Source organism: Molothrus ater, chromosome 29, assembly GCF_012460135.2.
Source record: "Molothrus ater isolate BHLD 08-10-18 breed brown headed cowbird chromosome 29, BPBGC_Mater_1.1, whole genome shotgun sequence".
Classification (NCBI taxonomy): Eukaryota; Metazoa; Chordata; class Aves; order Passeriformes; family Icteridae; genus Molothrus; species Molothrus ater.
In genome coordinates this window covers 577,504-591,228 of record NC_050506.2, presented here as the reverse complement: position 1 = coordinate 591,228, position 13,725 = coordinate 577,504, and the positions used below count along the sequence as shown (strand labels likewise).

The following is a 13,725-nucleotide window of genomic DNA, read 5'->3' as shown; positions in this document are numbered from 1 at the left end:
TCTGCTGGCGGCTCCCTGCTCCAGCCCCTGTGGCTCCTTGGGCGCTGCCCTGGGCTGCTCTCCTGCCATGGCTGCCCTCTCTTGCAGAGCACCCTCGCATCCCACTGCAAGATGTCCTGCTACGACCTGTGTCCACCCAGGAGCAGCACGGAGCTGTGCCCACCCAGGACCAGCGTGGCTGTGCCCCAGCCCATCGCTGAGAGCTGCAACGAGCTGTGCGCCCGCCAGTGCCCCGACTCCTCTGCCTTCATCCAGCCCCCGCCCGTGGTGGTCACCTTCCCCGGCCCCATCCTCAGCTCCTTCCCCCAGCAGGCCGTGGTGGGCTCCTCCGGAGCACCGGCCTTTGGCGGCTCCCTGGGGCTGGGCGGCCTCTACGGCGCCGGCGCCACCCAGGCCTCGGGGGGCCTCTGCACCTTTGGCAGAGCCTACGCTGCTCCCGCCTGCAGCCCTTGCGCTCTGCCCCGCTACAGCAAGAAGCTCTGGGACACCTGTGGGCCGTGCTAGAGCCACCAGCAACAGCCCCCAAGGCCCCGACGCCGCCTCAGCCCAGCATGGACACCTTGAGCTCTGCACAAGCTGCCCTGGTCTCCTGCAGCCCGTGACACCCGGCCTGCCTCCGGCCTGCCCACCCTCCCTCTCCCTGCCTCTCCTGCCCTTCTTGCTACAATAAAGTTTTCCTGCATCCAATCCCTGTCTCTTTGCCTCCTTTGCCGGAGTAATGAATACCCTTTGGGATGAGGGAATTCCAAGAGTGGGAGGGGAATTGGTGATGCTGGGACAGCCAAGGAAATGTAATGTGGAAGAGGAAGACCAAGGTTATACAGAGGCGGAGTTGTTACACTGGTAGTTATAGTGGAAAGGAAAATGAAATCACTGTGCAAGTGGACGGATAGAAAGGATTGCTGTGGGGACTGGTGGAGTTAGGACACCAAGGAGGAGGAGGAGAAGGAGAAGGAGGAGAAGGAGAAGGAGGAGAAGGAGAAGGAGAAGGAGAAGGAGAAGGAGAAGGAGAAGGAGAAGGAGAAGGAGAAGGAGAAGGAGAAGGAGAAGGGCGTGAGACTCAAGGTGACAAAGAAATTTCAAAAAAGAGAAAGAAAAAGAGTAAGAGAATGAGAAAGAGAAAGAAGGAGCTGATGGCAGGGAAATCGAACGTATTTGTCTTAGTAATAGCAAAGTTTCTCTCTGATTTCAGTTCCTGGTATTTAGCTGAAGTCATGGTTGATACAGAGGTACTGGAGCTCTGACAGCCTTTGCTCTGGGGACAGTCCTACTCATTGCCAGCATGTCAGCAGAACTGTAAGGGCCTCTGATGTCATGCCCTGTGTCCATCTTCAGGCAGACTCCTTGCAGCTCCTTATTCCTGTCCTTGTCCTTGTCCATATCCTTCTCCTTCTCGTTGTCCTTCTCCTTGTCCTTCCCGTTCTCCTTCTCCCTCATCTCGGACACATTCCCACTTCTCTCCTTCATATCCAGCCACTTCCCCTTTGATTTCATTTTCTTCTCCACTTTCACCTCCAGTGTTTCATTCACAATTCTATTGTACTGTTGCTGTTCACTTCCAATTGCAGTTTACCCAGGAAGACCGATTCCCTCCCACTCCCAAATTTCCCCAGTCCCCGGGGTCTTCATGACTCCAGCAAAGGAGGCAAAGAGACAAGGACTGGATGCAGGAAAACTTTATTGTAGCAAGAAGGGCAGGAGAGGCAGGGAGAGGGAGGGTGGGCAGGCCGGAGGCAGGCCGGGTGTCACGGGCTGCAGGAGGCCAGGGCAGCCTGGGCAGAGCTCAAGTTGTCCATGCTGGGCTGAGGCGGCGTCAGGGCCTTGGGGGCTGTTGCTGGTGGCTCTAGCAGGGCCCGCAGGTGTCCCAGAGCTTCTTGCTGTAGCGGGGCAGGGCGCAAGGGCTGCAGGCGGGAGCAGCGTAGGCTCTGCCAAAGGTGCAGAGGCCCCCCGAGGCCTGGGTGGCGCCGGCGCCGTAGAGGCCGCCCAGCCCCAGGGAGCCGCCAAAGGCCGGTGCTCCGGAGGAGCCCACCACGGCCTGCTGGGGGAAGGAGCTGAGGATGGGGCCGGGGAAGGTGACCACCACGGGCGGGGGCTGGATGAAGGCAGAGGAGTCGGGGCACTGGCGGGCGCACAGCTCGTTGCAGCTCTCAGCGATGGGCTGGGGCACAGCCACGCTGGTCCTGGGTGGGCACAGCTCCGTGCTGCTCCTGGGTGGGCACAGGTCGTAGCAGGACATCTTGCAGTGGGATGCGAGGGTGCTCTGCAAGAGAGGGCAGCCATGGCAGGAGAGCAGCCCAGGGCAGCGCCCAAGGGGCCACAGGGGCTGGAGCAGGGAGCCGCCAGCAGAAGCGCTGGCACACTTACCCTTGTTCCCGAGCAGGAGAAGGTGGCCAGGGCACTGCTTGGTGCAGTCTGGTCCAGGCAGGGCTTTTATAGCAGCCCCGGCATTGCTCAGCTCCGGCCTGGCCAATCTGCACAGGGGACACTCCCTGAGGCTGCTGCTGCTGCTGCTGCTGCTGCTGACACCAGGGCTGTGCGGCCTCTGCCCCTCCCTGAGTCAGCATCCCCCAGGTGCCAGCCCAGCACATCCCGCTGCCCCAGCCATCTTGTCCTTCCTGACACCTCAGATCCTTGATAGCTGGGATGGCATGCCGGAATGGGCTCCAGGAAGGACTTTGATGGTCCAAATGGGTGGGGCAGGGCTGGAATCAGCCTGGGCCAGATGGACATCTCTGCTCTTTGGCCTATGAAGATCAAGACAGGAGAAGTCTTTGTTCCCTGTCTCCTGGAAGCCTCTGGGCACTGACTCCATGAGGATGCGGTCTGGTTCTGCTGGGCTGTTCTGTGATGCACAGATGCCCTCCATGGTGAAGGTTCCTGCCACTCCTGCGCCTCATGCTCCAGCCCCTGACAGGTGTTCCTCTAACCCATTGCTGGGTGCCATCGCTGCTATCAAGGATCTGACGTGGCAGGAAGGACAAGATGGCTGGGGCAGCGGGATGTGCTGGGCTGGCCCCTGGGGGATGCTGACTCAGGGAGGGGCAGAGGCCACACAGCCCTGGTGTCAGCAGCAGCAGCAGCAGCAGCAGCAGCAGCAGCCTCAGGGAGTGTCCCCTGTGCAGATTGGCCAGGCTGGAGCTGAGCAATGCCGGGGCTGCTATAAAAGCCCTGCCTGGACCAGACTGGAGCCAGCAGTGCCCTGGCCACCTTCTCCTGCTCGGGAACAAGGGTAAGTGTGCCAGCGCTTCTGCTGGCGGCTCCCTGCTCCAGCCCCTGTGGCCCCTGTGGTGCTGCCCTGGGCTGCTCTCCTGCCATGGCTGCCCTCTCTTGCAGAGCACCCTCGCATCCCACTGCAAGATGTCCTGCTACGACCTGTGCCCACCAAGGACCAGCGCGGAGCTGTGCCCACCCAGGACCAGCGTGGCTGTGCCCCAGCCCATCGCTGAGAGCTGCAACGAGCTGTGCGCCCGCCAGTGCCCCGACTCCTCTGCCTTCATCCAGCCCCCGCCCGTGGTGGTCACCTTCCCCGGCCCCATCCTCAGCTCCTTCCCCCAGCAGGCCGTGGTGGGCTCCTCCGGAGCACCGGCCTTTGGCGGCTCCCTGGGGCTGGGCGGCCTCTACGGCGCCGGCGCCACCCAGGCCTCGGGGGGCCTCTGCACCTTTGGCAGAGCCTACGCTGCTCCCGCCTGCAGCCCTTGCGCCCTGCCCCGCTAGAGCAAGAAGCTCTGGGACACCTGCGGGCCCTGCTAGAGCCACCAGCAACAGCCCCCAAGGCCCCGACGCCGCCTCGGCCCAGCATGGACACCTTGAGCTCTGCACAAGCTGCCCTGGCCTCCTGCAGCCCGTGACACCCGGCCTGCCTCCGGCCTGCCCACCCTCCCTCTCCCTGCCTCTCCTGCCCTTCTTGCTACAATAAAGTTTTCCTGCATCCAATCCCTGTTTCTTTCCCTCTTTTTTGGGACTCATGATGACTCAGGGGAATGGGGAATTCTGGGAGTGGGAGGGGAAATGGTGTTCCTGGGCAAACTGAAAACGGAAGGTGACAGCAACCGTAAAGTAGAAGAGGGAAGTTTTATAGGCAGTAAAGTTGAAAAGGAAATGGCTTCAAAGTAGAAGTGGATGGATATGAAGGAGACTAGTGGGAATGTGTCACATAAGCTAAAGACGAAGGAGAAGGAGAAGGAGAAGGAGAAGGACAAGGACAAGGACAAGGCCAAGGACAAGGACAAGCAGCTCTGAGCACTCTGCCTCAAAACATAGAAAAACGCTCTTGCAGGCCATGACACCAGGGGCCTTTCCAGACCTGCTGCCATGCTGGCAAAGAGTAGGACTGACCCCAGAGCTGGGAGCCATCCAGGGGAAGAGGCTGTCAGAGCTCCAGCCCCTCTCTATCAATGTTGGCTCTGCTAAACGACCATGGCCTGAAATCAGAAAGAAACTTGCCCATCCTTACACCCTATACATGAAATTTCCCCATCATCAGTTTCTTCTTTCTTTCTCTTTCTTTCTCTTTTTATTTCTTTCTCTTTCTTTCTCTTTCCTTCTCTCTTTCTCTAGTTTTTGCTCTTGTTCTTTTTTAATATTTCTTTGTCACCTTCTGTCTCATTTTCTCCTTCTCCTTCTCCTTCTCGTTCTCCTTTTCGCCCTCCCTCTAGGCCAAACCCTTCCAACGGTACTTTATCTCCTGATGCACTTTCCCGTTTGATATCATTTTCTTCTCTAGGTCACAATCCTCTGTCCTCTTCCAATTTGTCCTTTCCATCCCCATCCCCTTCCATTTTCCACAGCCCCAATTTATCCCCAACACCATTTCCCCTCCCAGTCTCGGAATTCCCCCTTCCCCCAGGGATATCCATGACTCCAGCAAAGGAGGCAAAGAGACAGGGATTGGATGCAGGAAAACTTTATTGTAGCAAGAAGGGCAGGAGAGGCAGGGAGAGGGAGGGTGGGCAGGCTGGAGGCAGGCCGGGTGTCACGGGCTGCAGGAGGCCAGGGCAGCTTGTGCAGAGCTCAAGGTGTCCATGCTGGGCTGAGGCGGCGTCAGGGCCTTGGGGGTTGTTGCTGGTGGCTCTAGCAGGGCCCACAGGTGTCCCAGAGCTTCTTGCTGTAGCGGGGCAGAGCGCAAGGGCTGCAGGCGGGAGCAGCGTAGGCTCTGCCAAAGGTGCAGAGGCCCCCCGAGGCCTGGGTGGCGCCGGCGCCGTAGAGGCCGCCCAGCCCCAGGGAGCCGCCAAAGGCCGGTGCTCCGGAGGAGCCCACCACGGCCTGCTGGGGGAAGGAGCTGAGGATGGGGCCGGGGAAGGTGACCACCACGGGCGGGGGCTGGATGAAGGCAGAGGAGTCGGGGCACTGGCGGGCACACAGCTCGTTGCAGCTCTCAGCGATGGGCTGGGGCACAGCCACGCTGGTCCTTGGTGGGCACAGCTCCGTGCTGCTCCTGGGTGGGCACAGGTCGTAGCAGGACATCTTGCAGTGGGATGCGAGGGTGCTCTGCAAGAGAGGGCAGCCATGGCAGGAGAGCAGCCCAGGGCAGCACCCAAGGGGCCACAGGGGCTGGAGCAGGGAGCCGCCAGCAGAAGCGCTGGCACACTTACCCTTGTTCCCGAGCAGGAGAAGGTGGCCAGGGCACTGCTGGCTCCAGTCTGGCCCAGGCAGGGCTTTTATAGCAGCCCCGGCATTGCTCAGCTCCGGCCTGGCCAATCTGCCCAGGGGACACTCCCTGAGGCTGCTGCTGCTGCTGCTGCTGCTGACACCAGGGCTGTGCGGCCCCTGCCCCTCCCTGAGTCAGCATCCCCCAGGTGCCAGCCCAGCACATCCCGCTGCCCCAGCCATCTTGTCCTTCCTGACACCTCAGATCCTTGATAGCAGGGATGGCACCCAGCAATGGGCTGCAGGAATAACTTTGATGGTCCAAATGGGTGGGGCAGGGCTGGAATCAGCCTGGGCCAGATGGACATCTCTGCTCTTTGGCCTATGAAGATCAAGACATGAGAAGTCTTTGTTCCCTGTCTCCTGGAAGCCTCTGGGCACTGACTCCATGAGGATGCGGTCTGGTTCTGCTGGGCTGTGCTGTGATGCACCGATGGCCTCCATGGTGAAGGTTCCTGCCACTCCTGTGCCTCATGCTCCAGCCCCTGACAGGTGTTCCTCTAACCCATTGCTGGGTGCCATCCCAGCTATCAAGGATCTGACGTGGCAGGAAGGACAAGATGGCTGGGGCAGCGGGATGTGCTGGGCTGGCACCTGGGGGATGCTGACTCAGGGAGGGGCAGGGGCCGCACAGCCCTGGTGTCAGCAGCAGCAGCAGCAGCAGCAGCCTCAGGGAGTGTCCCCTGTGCAGATTGGCCAGGCTGGAGCTGAGCAATGCCGGGGCTGCTATAAAAGCCCTGCCTGGGCCAGACTGGAGCAAGCAGTGCCCTGGCCACCTTCTCCTGCTTGGGAACAAGGGTAAGTGTGCCAGCGCTTCTGCTGGCGGCTCCCTGCTCCAGCCCCTGTGGGCCCTTGGGCGCTGCCCTGGGCTGCTCTCCTGCCATGGCTGCCCTCTCTTGCAGAGCACCCTCGCATCCCACTGCAAGATGTCCTGCTACGACCTGTGCCCACCAAGGACCAGCGCGGAGCTGTGCCCGCCCAGGACCAGCGTGGCTGTGCCCCAGCCCATCGCTGAGAGCTGCAACGAGCTGTGCGCCCGCCAGTGCCCCGACTCCTCTGCCTTCATCCAGCCCCCGCCCGTGGTGGTCACCTTCCCCGGCCCCATCCTCAGCTCCTTCCCCCAGCAGGCCGTGGTGGGCTCCTCCGGAGCACCGGCCTTTGGCGGCTCCCTGGGGCTGGGCGGCCTCTACGGCGCCCGCGCCACCCAGGCCTCGGGGGGCCTCTGCACCTTTGGCAGAGCCTACGCTGCTCCCGCCTGCAGCCCTTGCGCTCTGCCCCGCTACAGCAAGAAGCTCTGGGACACCTGCGGGCCCTGCTAGAGCCACCAGCAACAGCCCCCAAGGCCCTGACGCCGCCTCAGCCCAGCATGGACACCTTGAGCTCTGCCCAGGCTGCCCTGGCCTCCTGCAGCCCGTGACACCCGGCCTGCCTCCGGCCTGCCCACCCTCCCTCTCCCTGCCTCTCCTGCCCTTCTTGCTACAATAAAGTTTTCCTGCATCCAATCCCTGTCTCTTTGCCTCCTTTGCTGGAGTCATGGATATCCCTGGGGGAAGGGGGAATTCCGAGACTGGGAGGGGAAATGGTGTTGGGGAATAATTGGGGCTGTGGAAAATGGAAGGGGATGGGGATGGAAAGGACAAATTGGAAGAGGACAGAGGATTGTGACCTAGAGAAGAAAATGAAATCAAACGGGATAGCGAATCAGAAGATAAAGTACCGTTGGAAGGGTTTGGACTAGAGGGAGGATGTGAAGGAGAAGGAGAAGGAGAAGGAGAAGGAGAAGGAGAAAATGAGACAGAAGGTGACAAAGAAATATTAAAAAAGAACAAGAGCAAGAAGTAGAGAAAGAGAGAAAGAAAGAGAAAGAAAGAGAAAGAAATAAAAAGAGAAAGAAAGAGAAAGAAACAAGAAACTGATGATGGGGAAATTTCATATATAGAGTGTAAGGATGGGCAAGTTTCTTTCTGATTTCAGGCCATGGTCGTTTAGCAGAGCCAACATTGATAGAGAGGGGCTGGAGCTCTGACAGCCTCTTCCCCTGGATGGCTTCCAACTCTGGGGTCAGTCCTACTCTTTGCCAGCATGGCTGCAGGTCTGGAAAGGCCCCTGGTGTCATGGCCTGCAAGAGCGTATTTCTATGTTTTGAGGCAGAGTGCTCAGAGCTGCTTGTCCTTGTCCTTGGCCTTCTCCTTCTTCTTCTCCTTCAGCTTAAGCTTATGTGACACATTCCCACTAGTCTCCTTCATATCCATCCACTTCTACTTTGAAGCCATTTCCGTTTCAACTATACTGCCTATAAAACATTCCCTCTTCTACTTTACGGTTGCTGTCACCTTCCGTTTTCAGTTTGCCCAGGAACATTATTTCCCCTCCCACTCCCAGAATTTCCCATTCCCATGAGTCATCATGAGTCCCAAAAAAGAGGGAAAGAAACAGGGATTGGATGCAGGAAAACTTTATTGTAGCAAGAAGGGCAGGAGAGGCAGGGAGAGGGAGGGTGGGCAGGCCGGAGGCAGGCCGGGTGTCACGGGCTGCAGGAGGCCAGGGCAGCTTGTGCAGAGCTCAAGGTGTCCATGCTGGGCTGAGGCGGCGTCAGGGCCTTGGGGGCTGTTGCTGGTGGCTCTAGCAGGGCCCGCAGGTGTCCCAGAGCTTCTTGCTGTAGCGGGGCAGGGCGCAAGGGCTGCAGGCGGGAGCAGCGTAGGCTCTGCCAAAGGTGCAGAGGCCCCCCGAGGCCTGGGTGGCGCGGGCGCCGTAGAGGCCGCCCAGCCCCAGGGAGCCGCCAAAGGCCGGTGCTCCGGAGGAGCCCACCACGGCCTGCTGGGGGAAGGAGCTGAGGATGGGGCCGGGGAAGGTGACCACCACGGGCGGGGGCTGGATGAAGGCAGAGGAGTCGGGGCACTGGCGGGCGCACAGCTCGTTGCAGCTCTCAGCGATGGGCTGGGGCACAGCCACGCTGGTCCTGGGTGGGCACAGCTCCGCGCTGCTCCTGGGTGGGCACAGGTCGTAGCAGGACATCTTGCAGTGGGATGCGAGGGTGCTCTGCAAGAGAGGGCAGCCATGGCAGGAGAGCAGCCCAGGGCAGCGCCCAAGGGGCCACAGGGGCTGGAGCAGGGAGCCGCCAGCAGAAGCGCTGGCACACTTACCCTTGTTCCCGAGCAGGAGAAGGTGGCCAGGGCACTGCTTGCTCCAGTCTGGCCCAGGCAGGGCTTTTATAGCAGCCCCGGCATTGCTCAGCTCCAGCCTGGCCAATCTGCACAGGGGACACTCCCTGAGGCTGCTGCCGCTGCTGCTGCTGCTGCTGACAGCAGGGCTGTGCGGCCCCTGCCCCTCCCTGAGTCAGCATCCCCCAGGTGCCAGCCCAGCACATCCCGCTGCCCCAGCCATCTTGTCCTTCCTGACACCTCAGATCCTTGATAGCTGGGATGGCACCCAGCAATGGGCTCCAGGAAGAATTTTGATGGTCCAAATGGGTGGGGCAGGGCTGGAATCAGCCTGGGCCAGATGGACATCTCTGCTCTTTGGCCTATGAAGATCAAGACAGGAGAAGTCTTTGTTCCCTGTCTCCTGGAAGCCTCTGGGCACTGACTCCATGAGGATGCGGTCTGGTTCTGCTGGGCTGTGCTGTGATGCACAGATGCCCTCCATGGTGAAGGTTCCTGCCACTCCTGCGCCTCATGCTCCAGCCCCTGACAGGTGTTCCTCTAACCCATTGCTGGGTGCCATCCCAGCTATCAAGGATCTGACGTGGCAGGAAGGACAAGATGGCTGGGACAGCGGGATGTGCTGGGCTGGCACCTGGGGGATGCTGACTCAGGGAGGGGCAGGGGCCGCACAGCCCTGGTGTCAGCAGCAGCAGCAGCAGCAGCAGCAGCCTCAGGGAGTGTCCCCTGTGCAGATTGGCCAGGCTGGAGCTGAGCAATGCCAGGGCTGCTATAAAAGCCCTGCCTGGGCCAGACTGCACCAAGCAGTGCCCTGGCCACCTTCTCCTGCTCGGGAACAAGGGTAAGTGTGCCAGCGCTTCTGCTGGTGGCTCCCTGCTCCAGCCCCTGTGGCCCCTTGGGTGCTGCCCTGGGCTGCTCTCCTGCCATGGCTGCCCTCTCCTGCAGAGCACCCTCGCATCCCACTGCAAGATGTCCTGCTATGACCTGTGCCCACCCAGGACCAGCACGGAGCTGTGCCCACCAAGGACCAGCGTGGCTGTGCCCCAGCCCATCGCTGAGAGCTGCAACGAGCTGTGCGCCCGCCAGTGCCCCGACTCCTCTGCCTTCATCCAGCCCCCGCCCGTGGTGGTCACCTTCCCCGGCCCCATCCTCAGCTCCTTCCCCCAGCAGGCCGTGGTGGGCTCCTCCGGAGCACCGGCCTTTGGCGGCTCCCTGGGGCTGGGCGGCCTCTACGGCGCCGGCGCCACCCAGGCCTCGGGGGGCCTCTGCACCTTTGGCAGAGCCTACGCTGCTCCCGCCTGCAGCCCTTGCGCCCTGCCCCGCTACAGCAAGAAGCTCTGGGACACCTGCGGGCCCTGCTAGAGCCACCAGCAACAGCCCCCAAGGCCCCGACGCCGCCTCGGCCCAGCATGGACACCTCGAGCTCTGCACAAGCTGCCCTGGCCTCCTGCAGCCCGTGACACGCGGCCGGCCTCCGGCCTGCCCACCCTCCCTCTCCCTGCCTCTCCTGCCCTTCTTGCTACAATAAAGTTTTCCTGCATCCAATCCCTGTCTCTTTGCCTCCTTTGCTGGAGTCATGAAGACCCCTTGGGATGAGGGAATTCCAAGAGTGTGAGGGGAATTGGTGATGCTGGGACAGCCAAGGAAATGGAGTATGGAAGAGGAAGACCAAGGTTATACAGAGGCGGGGTTGTTACACTGGTAGTTCAAGTGGAAAGGAAAATGACATCACTGTGCAAGTGGACGGATACAAAGGATAGCTGTGGGGACTGGTGGAGTTAGGACACCAAGGAGGAGGAGGAGAAGGAGAAGGAGGAGAAGGAGAAGAAGATGGAGAAGGAGAAGGAGAAGGAGAAGGAGAAGGAGAAGGAGAAGGAGAAGGAGAAGGAGAAGGAGAAGGAGAAGGAGATGGAGAAGGAGAAGGAGAAGGAGAAGGGGGTGAGACACAAGGTGACAAAGAAATTTCAAAAAAGAGGAAGAAAAAGAGCAGGAGAATGAGAAAGAGAAAGAAGGAGCTGATGGCAGGGAAATCGAACGTATTCGTCTTAGTAATAGCAAAGTTTCTCTCTGATTTCAGTTCCTGGTATTTAGCTGAAGGCAAGGTTGATACAGAGGTGGTGGAGCTCTTACAGCCTTTGCTCTGGGGACAGTCCTACTCATTGCCAACATGTCAGCAAAACTGTAAAGGCCTCTGATGTCATGGCCTGTGTCCATCTTCAGGCCGGCTCCTAGCAGCTCCTTATTCCTGTCCTTGTCCTTGTCCATATCCTTCTCCTTCTCGTTGTCCTTCTCCTTGTCCTTCCCGTTCTCCTTCTCCCTCATCTCGGACACATTCCCATTTCTCTCCTTCATATCCAGCCACTTCCCCTTTGATTTCATTTTCTTCTCCACTTTCATCTCCAGTGTTGCATTCACAATTCTATTGTACTGTTGCTGTTCACTTCCAATTGCAGTTTACCCAGGAAGACCGATTCCCTCCCACTCCCAAATTTCCCCAGTCCCCGGGGTCTTCATGACTCCAGCAAAGGAGGTAACGAGACAAGGATTGGATGCAGGAAAACTTTATTGTAGCAAGAAGGGCAGGAGAGGCAGGGAGAGGGAGGGTGGGCAGGCCGGAGGCAGGCCGGGTGTCACGGGCTGCAGGAGGCCAGGGCAGCTTGTGCAGAGCTCAAGGTGTCCATGCTGGCCTGAGGCGGCGTCAGGGCCTTGGGGGCTGTTGCTGGTGGCTCTAGCAGGGCCCGCAGGTGTCCCAGAGCTTCTTGCTGTAGCGGGGCAGGGCGCAAGGGCTGCAGGCGGGAGCAGCGTAGGCTCTGCCAAAGGTGCAGAGGCCCCCCGAGGCCTGGGTGGCGCCGGCGCCGTAGAGGCCGCCCAGCCCCAGGGAGCCGCCAAAGGCCGGTGCTCCGGAGGAGCCCACCACGGCCTGCTGGGGGAAGGAGCTGAGGATGGGGCCGGGGAAGGTGACCACCACGGGCGGGGGCTGGATGAAGGCAGAGGAGTCGGGGCACTGGCGGGCGCACAGCTCGTTGCAGCTCTCAGCGATGGGCTGGGGCACAGCCACGCTGGTCCTTGGTGGGCACAGCTCCGTGCTGGTCCTGGGTGGGCACAGGTCGTAGCAGGACATCTTGCAGTGGGATGCGAGGGTGCTCTGCAAGAGAGGGCAGCCGTGGCAGGAGAGCAGCCCAGGGCAGCGCCACAGGGGCCACAGGGGCTGGAGCAGGGAGCCGCCAGCAGAAGCGCTGGCACACTTACCCTTGTTCCCGAGCAGGAGAAGGTGGCCAGGGCACTGCTGGCTCCAGTCTGGCCCAGGCAGGGCTTTTATAGCAGCCCCGGCATTGCTCAGCTCCAGCCTGGCCAATCTGCACAGGGGACACTCCCTGATGCTACTGCTGCCGCTGCTGCTGCTGCTGACACCAGGGCTGTGCGGCCCCTGCCCCTCCCTGAGTCAGCATCCCCCAGGTGCCAGCCCAGCACATCCCGCTGCCCCAGCCATCTTGTCCTTCCTGCCACGTCAGATCCTTGATAGCTGGGATGGCACCCAGCAATGGGCTCCAGGAACACCTGTAATGGTCCAAATGGGTGGGGCAGGGCTGGAATCAGCCTGGGCCAGATGGACATCTCTGATCCTCACACTATGAAGATCAGGTAATGTTTTTGTTCCCAGCCTTGTGGAAGCCCTTGGACACTGCAGGTAGGCAGATGCGGTCTGGTTCACTTGGACTGCCTTGTGATGCACAAATGCCTTCCACAGTGAAGGCTCCTGCCGCCCCTACCCAAGATGCTCTAACCCTTTACAGTTGTTCCTGGAGCCGATTCCTCGGTGCCATCCTGGCTCTGAAGTGTCTGAGGTGTCAGGAAGGACAAGATGGCTGGGGCAGCGGGATGTGCTGGGCTGGCACCTGGGGGATGCTGACTCAGGGAGGGGCAGGGGCCGCACAGCCCTGGTGTCAGCAGCAGCAGCAGCAGCAGCAGCCGCAGGGAGTGTCCCCTGTGCAGATTGGCCAGGCTGGAGCAGAGCAATGCCGGGGCTGCTATAAAAGCCCTGCCTGGGCCAGACTGCACCAAGCAGTGCCCTGGCCACCTTCTCCTGCTCGGGAACAAGGGTAAGTGTGCCAGCGCTTCTGCTGGCGGCTCCCTGCTCCAGCCCCTGTGGCCCCTTGGGCGCTGCCCTGGGCTGCTCTCCTGCCATGGCTGCCCTCTCTTGCAGAGCACCCTCGCATCCCACTGCAAGATGTCCTGCTACGACCTGTGCCCACCCAGGACCAGCACGGAGCTGTGCCCACCCAGGACCAGCGTGGCTGTGCCCCAGCCCATCGCTGAGAGCTGCAACGAGCTGTGCGCCCGCCAGTGCCCCGACTCCTCTGCCTTCATCCAGCCCCCGCCCGTGGTGGTCACCTTCCCCGGCCCCATCCTCAGCTCCTTCCCCCAGCAGGCCGTGGTGGGCTCCTCCGGAGCACCGGCCTTTGGCGGCTCCCTGGGGCTGGGCGGCCTCTACGGCGCCGGCGCCACCCAGGCCTCGGGGGGCCTCTGCACCTTTGGCAGAGCCTACGCTGCTCCCGCCTGCAGCCCTTGCGCCCTGCCCCGCTACAGCAAGAAGCTCTGGGACACCTGCGGGCCCTGCTAGAGCCACCAGCAACAGCCCCCAAGGCCCTGACGCCGCCTCGGCCCAGCATGGACACCTCGAGCTCTGCCCAAGCTGCCCTGGCCTCCTGCAGCCCGTGACACCCGGCCTGCCTCCGGCCTGCCCACCCTCCCTCTCCCTGCCTTTCCTGCCCTTCTTGCTACAATAAAGTTTTCCTGCATCCAATCCCTGTTTCTTTCCCTCTTTTTTGGGACTCATGATGACTCATGGGAATGGGAAATTCTGGGAATGGGAGGGGAAATTATGTTCCTGGGCCAACGGAAAACGGAAGGTGACAGC

The 13,725-nt window shown here is 60.8% G+C and overlaps 8 protein-coding genes and 1 pseudogene across 8 annotated transcripts; 5 read left to right on the top strand and 4 right to left on the bottom strand.

Annotated features, from left to right (window-relative positions):
- The first annotated feature begins 67 nt into the window (after window positions 1-67).
- LOC118695881 (scale keratin-like) lies at window positions 68-504 on the top strand. Its single transcript, XM_036397691.1, is given in 2 exon segments — window positions 68-106; window positions 109-504. Coding segments are annotated over 2 exon segments (435 nt in total).
- A 1,339-nt stretch (window positions 505-1,843) lies between these two features.
- On the bottom strand, window positions 1,844-2,866 carry LOC118695880 (scale keratin-like). The gene is given in 4 exon segments (XM_036397690.2): window positions 1,844-2,239; window positions 2,242-2,278; window positions 2,367-2,471; window positions 2,808-2,866. Coding segments are annotated over 4 exon segments (597 nt in total).
- Window positions 2,865-3,750, top strand: LOC118695879 (scale keratin-like; annotated as a pseudogene).
- A 1,320-nt stretch (window positions 3,751-5,070) lies between these two features.
- LOC118695878 (scale keratin-like) lies at window positions 5,071-6,090 on the bottom strand. Its single transcript, XM_036397689.2, is given in 4 exon segments — window positions 5,071-5,466; window positions 5,469-5,505; window positions 5,594-5,698; window positions 6,032-6,090. Coding segments are annotated over 4 exon segments (597 nt in total).
- LOC118695877 (scale keratin-like) lies at window positions 6,089-6,965 on the top strand. The gene is given in 4 exon segments (XM_036397688.2): window positions 6,089-6,138; window positions 6,347-6,442; window positions 6,531-6,567; window positions 6,570-6,965. Coding segments are annotated over 4 exon segments (579 nt in total).
- Window positions 6,966-8,268: 1,303 nt separating this feature from the next.
- LOC118695876 (scale keratin-like) lies at window positions 8,269-9,291 on the bottom strand. The gene is given in 4 exon segments (XM_036397687.2): window positions 8,269-8,664; window positions 8,667-8,703; window positions 8,792-8,887; window positions 9,233-9,291. Coding segments are annotated over 4 exon segments (588 nt in total).
- Window positions 9,292-9,320: 29 nt separating this feature from the next.
- LOC118695875 (scale keratin-like) lies at window positions 9,321-10,169 on the top strand. Its single transcript, XM_036397685.2, is given in 4 exon segments — window positions 9,321-9,339; window positions 9,601-9,646; window positions 9,735-9,771; window positions 9,774-10,169. Coding segments are annotated over 4 exon segments (498 nt in total).
- Window positions 10,170-11,535: 1,366 nt separating this feature from the next.
- LOC118695874 (scale keratin-like) lies at window positions 11,536-12,422 on the bottom strand. Its single transcript, XM_054517582.1, is given in 4 exon segments — window positions 11,536-11,931; window positions 11,934-11,970; window positions 12,059-12,163; window positions 12,343-12,422. Coding segments are annotated over 4 exon segments (618 nt in total).
- A 16-nt stretch (window positions 12,423-12,438) lies between these two features.
- LOC118695873 (scale keratin-like) lies at window positions 12,439-13,428 on the top strand. Its single transcript, XM_036397683.2, is given in 4 exon segments — window positions 12,439-12,449; window positions 12,801-12,905; window positions 12,994-13,030; window positions 13,033-13,428. Coding segments are annotated over 4 exon segments (549 nt in total).
- Window positions 13,429-13,725: the final 297 nt, after the last annotated feature.